Source organism: Gavialis gangeticus, unplaced genomic scaffold (assembly GCF_001723915.1).
Source record: "Gavialis gangeticus isolate Ggan-Ray unplaced genomic scaffold, GavGan_comp1, whole genome shotgun sequence".
Lineage (NCBI taxonomy): Eukaryota > Metazoa > Chordata > Crocodylia > Gavialidae > Gavialis > Gavialis gangeticus.
In genome coordinates this window covers 12139323-12147197 of record NW_017729000.1, presented here as the reverse complement: position 1 = coordinate 12147197, position 7875 = coordinate 12139323, and the positions used below count along the sequence as shown (strand labels likewise).

General features: G+C 46.9%; 1 protein-coding gene across 5 annotated transcripts in view; it reads left to right on the top strand.

Moving 5' to 3' along the window:
* Positions 1–7875, top strand: part of JADE2 (jade family PHD finger 2) — a 171853-nt gene that overhangs the window by 6121 nt on the left and 157857 nt on the right. For all 5 annotated transcript variants that reach the window (XM_019506281.1, XM_019506280.1, XM_019506277.1 and 2 more), the window contains exon 2: positions 7448–7505. In XM_019506281.1, coding sequence (XP_019361826.1) covers positions 7448–7505 — 58 coding nt within the window. The remainder of the gene's footprint in view (positions 1–7447; positions 7506–7875) is intronic.

Sequence of the window (7875 nt, the reverse complement as noted above, 5' to 3'; positions counted from 1 at the left end):
CCGGGCCGGGGGCGCAGGTGGGGCACCAACTTTTGCAGGGTCGGCGCCCGAATTGATGACTGCGGCAGGCGGGGGGGGAGGGAGGCGAGGGGCCGCCGCACCACGCAGTTGCTTTTTCTTTTGGGGGATGCGGGAGTGGAAATGTACCGGGGCGGGCGGCAGGAGGCGTGGCGCCTGTTTACCTCGGCTCCCCGGCCGCGCATTCCCGCACACGGCTGCGAGCCGCCGGCCCAGCCCGGCCCCGGGGCTCCCATCCTCGCCCCCCGGCTGCCCCCTTCCCCACCGCTCCGCTCCCTGCCATGCTGCGCTTCCCCCGCTCCTTCTCTCCCTCCCTCTAGGGGGAAGCAACATGCACCCGAGATCACATCTGCAAGGTTTCGCTCCCCGGGCTCCCGGCCTTGCTTTTGCCTGCAGCCGCCTTCCCTTCTCGCAGGGCTGGGGGATGGTTTCACCCGTGGGCATTCGCCCTGCTCGCATTGACCCTGTTGGAGCAGCAGCAGCAGATGCGATAGTCCTTGCAGGACGTGGGCTTGCGGTGCAGTGGGAGCAGATTTCTTTTCCAAACGATGCTGAACCCACCTGTCAGCATCTCTCTTGACAAGGTGCTTTGGGAGTGGGAAGTTTGGAAACTTCTGCTGCAGGGGGAGAGGACTGAATTGTGCGGCTGAGGTGGGGTTGAAAGTCCCAGGGAGCTTTCAGGCAGCGAGACCAGCTGGAGGACTCTCTGCCAGCCCTAAATCGGATGGTTTTCTCCCCTTACCAGCTATTATTAAAAAATAATGCAATTGCAGTTTTAAATCTAGATCTCCCCCCCTCCCCTCCAGCTTCCACTGAGCTCTTTGTAAGAGAGGATCTGGCTCCAGGAAGAAAAAAAAAAAGTAGTGTTTTGCTCAGCCTTTCCCTCTGGGGGTAAGGAGCCCGGGTCTTGACGAACTGCATTTGACCTTTAAGCATTTATTGGCCAAAAATAAACTTGAGAGGGAAGTAAAAATAGCTTGCAGAAAGGTTAGATGCATTTCTCTATTGGCAAGTTCAGGTGTGTTGCTGGAAATCAAGGCTGTAACTGCAGGATGGGAGGTGCAGGTGAATTGGAAGTTGGAGGCAGGGAGGGGAAATGAATTTAATTTGCTAGTGACTGCCGGGCTCTGAAAGCCAGTTGTCCTGTGGCCCGCCCTCCAGGCACGGTGCTTGGTGGTTCAGTTGGGGGTTCGCGGGTTTCCCGAAAGGCTCCCTGTGGCAGTGATTCCCACTGATTGCATTGGGAGTCAAGGGAGCTCAGCAACCTGCAGGATGGGGCCATTCATTCTGTGCACACCGTGCCACGTGCCCATCTTCCCTCACTCCTCTCTGCTCTGTGACACCCTGGCAGCCTGGAGTAACCTCTCTGGTTGTCCCTGACGAGCCTGGACATGCTGAAGAGAGAACAGGATAATTAGCGGGTGAATATCAAAGGAGTCGGGAAAAGAAAGACAAGTCATAAATATGAGTAGTAATGGGAAAAGTCCCCTTGTAGATACGGAAAAAAAAATTTGCAAAGCGCAGGGAGTGGGCAGGGGCTTGTTTTGTTTTGAATTTAAATGAGATGAAAATTTGCCCTGGGAACCAAGGCACCAAGCAGGGTTACTGCAGAGGAGAACAAGAGCACTTGTCTTTCTGCAGAGGTACTTCAGATGCCTCTGACTCGAGCACGTTGGAGCTGACAGCAGCCCACACAAAAATGAGTGGACTAGCTGGGCTCTCTGGGTGCAAGGGGGCCTGGGCTGACACTTCCCTCCAGGCTGATCCAGATGGTGCATTCAGCCCCGAAGAAGGGCAGCTTTAAAAACCAGTTGGTGCCTGGAGCCTGTCCTGGAGAGCCAGCCAGCAGCTAGCTCCCTTGTCCCAGGCCAGCCCCCAGTCCTGTTGGGGCTGCACTGGCCAAGCCAGAGCCTGCACTTGAGATGCAGGGCTGGGGTGGGAGGGGCGGAGCGATGCTGTGCAGGAAGGACCCAGAGGGCAGTATTTTTCCTAATTAACATTGCAAAGTGTTTTAGCCACAGCAAGACTAGACCAGAAAGCGGCACATGTGGGACAAATCCTCTCTTAAAAATGTGTAATGAACCACAGCAGCATTTCAAAGAGCTGCAGGGATTCTCAAATGTGAGCTGATTCCCAGCTGGCTGGGCTTTTAGCTTTCCTCTCCCTCCCACCCAAGCAGGCCTCCCTACGCCCAGATGCCCTAGCTGTTGGCTCTCTCCCTCTGTGGCCCCCTGACCTGATCAGCACCCAGGTTAATGGGCCAGGTATGCCCTTTTCTCCTAGCCCTGCGCCCCTCTTCCTGTCCATAATGAGACAGATACTTTCTGACTCCTGCTTGACACTGTTCTCAACAGTTTTCCCAGAGGAAAAGAAATCCTTCCTAGAGAGGAGGCTGTTGCTTCCCTGCTTCAATCCCTCTCTGGAAACTTCAGTCTCATAAGGAGTGGTCTCCCCAGTCAACCTCCTCCTCAAGGACCTAAAACTCAAGAAACTGCCCCCAAGTGCCCCTGAGTGCCCTTGCTTCTCTAGGCTTGTGTCTTCAAGAGGAGGCATACAGAATTTGGCTTGTGGCTTTTTTAGCAAAGTAAAGAGACCTCTTTAAACTGGAAGGCTTGTTCTTTTGTTCTTGTGAGATTATTTGAATGTACCAAGTCCAAACTAGGCCTGATCTCTGTTACTCTTTCTTCATGACAACCCCCTTCGTTACTTTAATCCAAAACCCTGCTGGAGTCTAAAGGAATTTTGACTGGTCAGACTGATCATGTCGTGTGGGTTTTGGCTCTAATAAAAGGCAAATAAATAGTTAATGCAAAAGGAGAAACTTAGATACTTCGTTCTAATTCACAGATATGGAAAGAATACAGCCAGGCATGTGTTCTCGTTTTGATTGCATTTTAATTACAGCACAAAAAGAAAACACAACAAAAAAAATCCATATATAGGTATATATCTAGAGATGTAGATATCTATATATATACCTATCTATAGGTATATATCTATCTCTCTATCTATATATCAGTTACATACACATCTATCTGAAGAGATGGGTTATTATAAGACACTTGGAAAGAAATGTTCTGAAGTGCCACCAGGGGCGCTGCTTTCTATTTGTGTTTCTGTTGCTCTGTTGGAAGAACAAACAGGGAAGTGGTTTCTTACAGCTCAAGACAATTTAGGAAGAGAGCACAGAACATCAGTATATTTTTCTCCACCACTGCAAAGCAAAAACTCATCAGCAAGAGGGAACTGTGAGCATAAGGGATACTTTCTGGATAGGTATGCAAAAAAGTACAAGGATTATTTGATGATCACATATTTTTCCTGCAGTTTTCTCTCCTGAGAATGCCTTTAGATTAATTACAGGTGATGAAGGTAGAGGTTCCAGTTAGATGGCTAGAGAGGTTTTAGGAATTTGCAGATGCTGTTTCCTGGATTATTCTGCCTTTCATGTTAAAAAAGTGCCTCTCTGGGAGAGACCTTTGCAGCCAAAATGGTTTTAGCATCTGCAGAATTTCTGTACCGTGCTGCAGAAAATACCACAGAAACTGTCTTTTGATAAAAAGTAGTGCTTGGTTCAAATGCCCTTTTTAGAAAAAGTAATTGTGTTTTGTATGGGGACAGTGTGAAGCTTTGGGTCTTTGCTTCAGTATGAGCTGCCATGCTGAAACCAAAGTGGAGTTCAGGCTGATTCCGGTGTTGCGTGCCTTGTCGCTCAGGTTTTGAGAAGCAGTGGTCCCAGACATACCAGTATGCAAAGTCCTCCAGCATTTCCTGACTCACCTAGGTACCCCACAGTGCTTCATTGTAGCACCTGCGCTAGAGGATGTTACGCAGCCATGTTGGAGGCCAAATGTAGGAGGTGCCAGTGGATTTCCCAGGGCCCATGCAATGTTAAGGACTCTTTTCAGGCAGGGTGAAGAATTATGCCAAAGTATCTCTCTGTTGAATTCCCCTCAGCCTGATTTAGGGCTCAGTCTGTCCAGCCTTTGGGCTTGACTGAGTACACAAGGGATAGCTTCCCTTTCCTACAAGGAATACCAGGAAGAGACTGTATCTTGGAGATACCCAGCTGAGCACTGATCCTCCAAAGGTCTCCTTATCCACTCTGGGAAGCCTCTAGTCCCCACCTCATAGGGAAGGCAGAACCATGGTTCCTGATACAATTCCCCATTTCTTTCCTTGGAAACACCCTGAATAAATATTGTTTAAGGCCCTATCTAGTGTGCATCCTCACCCACATACAGATGTGGGTGTAGACTGTCGAGGGTGTTTAGCCTGAGCTTTCTCACCCTCCCATCCATGCAGGGACCCAAGATCTGGGTGGTACAATGTGGGCATTCAGGACTTGGAGAGGCATTTCTCCCTGCTTGGTACAAGCAAGACAGTCTTACCATTGCCATGAGCATGACCCCCATGCCATTGCCATGACCCCCATGGCTTCTGCGCCTGAGACTTGGTCATTTTAATTTCTTGGAGGACTGCCACGTTCAGTTGTTTCACATTTCTGCTTATTTCCCAGTCCGAACAGAGACAACACCAGACACGTGACACTTGCTTCTCGTCTATTTCCAATCAATTTTACTTTCAGTTTTCCAGGCCCTAGAGTATTGCTGCAAAGTTTGAGTTGCAGCCACTTCAGTGAATGTTTGTAAAAGGAACGGGCTTCTGTTTCTACTGGATTTTGTAAGCCGACGCGCATAGACGCTTCTCTGGGTTTTTGGTTCTGTAAACCGTAGATTTTGGGCCTTGTGTGACCTGACAGTGGCCATTTAAAAGAATTGCAATTTTTTTTGGTATTCGTTTATGACTTTAATAATGGCCTGCTATGGGGAATAGGTCAGGAAATGGCCAAATGAAATTAAAACATAAATCAAGATTCCTCCGAAAGGGTAGAATACACGTGTGGACTTAAAAAAATTACCCAGTAATATGCTTTCAAACAACATTGCCTCTGAAAACTTCCTCTTTCGCAGACCTGGCAAGACCCTTACGGCTCTGTTTTCTCTGCTGGAGATGATGACATAACGAACACGTAAAGCAGTGTTAGGAATGCAGGGAATGTAGCTCCCAGCACTGCGCTGGCGTGCGTCTGAGCAATGGCTCAGTGAGCTAATCAGCAGGTTGGGGATGCTTAGACTCCCTGGAACCACATGTTCAGATGCTGCTAGAGTCGACTCAGCTGTTTATTCTTTCGGGGCAAGCAAGTGGAGTACCAATCTGTTTGCAGTTTTGGGGATCTTTCAGATACAAGCTTCAAAAAGCTGCTTCCAGCTTTGCAAGTTAAAAGAGTGTTTTCCTGAAGGGCTGTGGTTGGTTCTAGTTCCCTTGGCAAAACTTCTCCTCCTCTCGCTCGTGCAGTGAATTGTGCCTCATTTGGCTGTTGTTTCAGTGGTGCTCGATGTATATCTCGCCACATCTAGCTCAAGTTAGCGGATCAGTCCAGGTTTGTACTGGAGTAAGGAGAATAGAATTTGGCTTGGTGTAGCCTGGCTCCACTGAAATCAGTGTCAAAACAATTGACTTAAATGGAGCCAGGATTTTATAGCACTTTGAATGAAAGATACAATATAAATGCATTATTATATATACAGACTTTGCAGTGATTCTACACTAGGAGTTCACATGGACTTTGATGGGAGAGGTGTGTGGGATGGGATGACCTCATTCCTAGCTTTATCAGATTACTCTTTGCCCTTCTATAAAGGTGTCTTTCCAAAGGTCCCGAGGTGCTTTGCAATTAATGTTAGCCCACTGACTCCTGGCAGGGAAGTATTTAATTCCATTTTTTTCTGTAGAGAAAGATTCAGTGACAAGTCAAAGGCTGTGCGAGACATCTTGTTAGTAAACCAGGCCACAATCAATCTGGGTAAAATCAGTGGAGCTTTTCTCAAGTGCAGAAGACCTCAAAGTTAGCTCCAGTCACTAAACTCCCAGATCTGGGCCTTTGCCCATGTAACACCCCCTCCTCTGATTCTGGGGAATGCCTAAAGTGTCAGTGGTACCATCTTGTCTTCCAGGAGAGCCATGGGCAGCCGGTGCGTGCTTTGGCGTGCAATAGAAACTCCCGTGGGCATCTACTAGACTGTTTTGGCTTCCATCACTTTCTTGTTCTTCCCACTGGCACTCTTTTATCGCTCTGACTAGTCGCCCAAACAGGAGAGCAGCAGCTCGATCGTTGTTTCCGAATCACATTTTCCAGTTAGACCCAGTAGGAGCCAGTTTAAAACGTGCAACTAGAATTTCCAGTAAAGACAGGTAAACTGCTGTTAAATCTGTCTTCTGTATCTTTTCCCCCAGGCAAAATCTAATGGCTACTAAGTACAAGGCTGGTTTAATAACATTTGTTTCCCCTTGAATCACTGGAGAACAGTATTGATATTGCCATATTCTCTAGGAACAGCTTTAATCATGTTTTGACAGGGCAATGCTTTACCGCAACAGGGATAGTTAAAATGTTTATGTTACTTTGTAGTATTATCCTTTATAATGGTGTGATAAAACATAGCACATGTATTGAGAAATAGAGGCATTGCTAGGATTTTATATGCTTAGATATTTGTGGGAATTCTCATATTCTTCAGGGGGAAATGGCTTACTATGGCTTGCAGTCAGGTTTGGTTTGCTGCTAATAGCTACTGAGTTGAAACCACACACACGAAATGTATCCAAATGTTTTATTCCCTTTTCCATTTATGATTTTAGTCAGAAATAGCATAAATGCAATCTAAGCACCCCTGGTTTCTTAGGAAATAATTCAGCAGTTACTGGGAAGATTTCCACGATAAATTTAAAAAGCATAGGTGGTTTTATGCATCTGAACTTTAATGTTTTGGGGGAGCTGATAACATTCAGCCCCTCTGTAGCACTTTTTATGCTTAGCTTTCCATGGAGGTAGCTCTTTGTTAGCAGCATTTCACACATGAGGAACCTGTGGCAGGTCAAGGTTGGGAACTAATGTTTTCTAAACAGTAGCTGTGGTGCTACTTTGTGTGATTCAGTTACTGAGCATCCAGTGTTAGATGCCCAGCGGCTGATTTTTCAGGCAAGTCAAGGACTTGCTGCTCCCACTGACTTCTGTCAACTCTGACTCGGCCATGGGTTCTCTCTAGTGTGGCCACGAGCATTTAGTAGCCAGCTTTGAATAGGGAAATCGCCATGCAAAGCTGAGACAAGAAAACAATCCTCCTCCATTCTAGCAGCAGGGAGAGTTGGGACAGAAATATTATCTCCCTTAAAGTTTCAAAAAGCAGGGTTTCAGTGCTATTCTCCTATATTCACTAGGGCCCCCAGTATTTCTCTGTCATTAAGGTATGTATTTGCTGGTGTGGTTAGGTTAATGTGATGTGTGGATATTCAGAGATATCGGTGATTAGGTACTATAATGAGTTTCCTGAACAGTAAGCGTAATGTTCAATTTCTTTTGTTACAGATGGAAGAAAAACGGCGAAAGTACTCGATCAGCAGTGATAACTCAGACACCACTGACAGTAAGACCTTTAATTCAAGGCTTTGAACAAGATAACTAAGCGATTCACCTCCAGCAGGGAGAACATTTGAATAATTACTTTGCAAAGAGACAGGAAAGCTGCATTTACGGGGTAGTCTCGGAACAATAAATTGTACACTGGGATCACTTTTTCAAAAATGCATTACTGATGTACAACAACTTGATATCAATTTAAGTGCCTGGTTCTGGGCATCTCTTAACTGATGAGTGTCCTCCTCCTGTGAGCAGTTTGGGTGAGGGAGAGCTACAAAGCAGCACCAATTGCAAAACCTCAAATGAAACAAAGCCCTTTTTAGACAGGAGACTGCAGACCATCCTTGCAGGTTTAATACATTCCGGGGGGGGGGGGG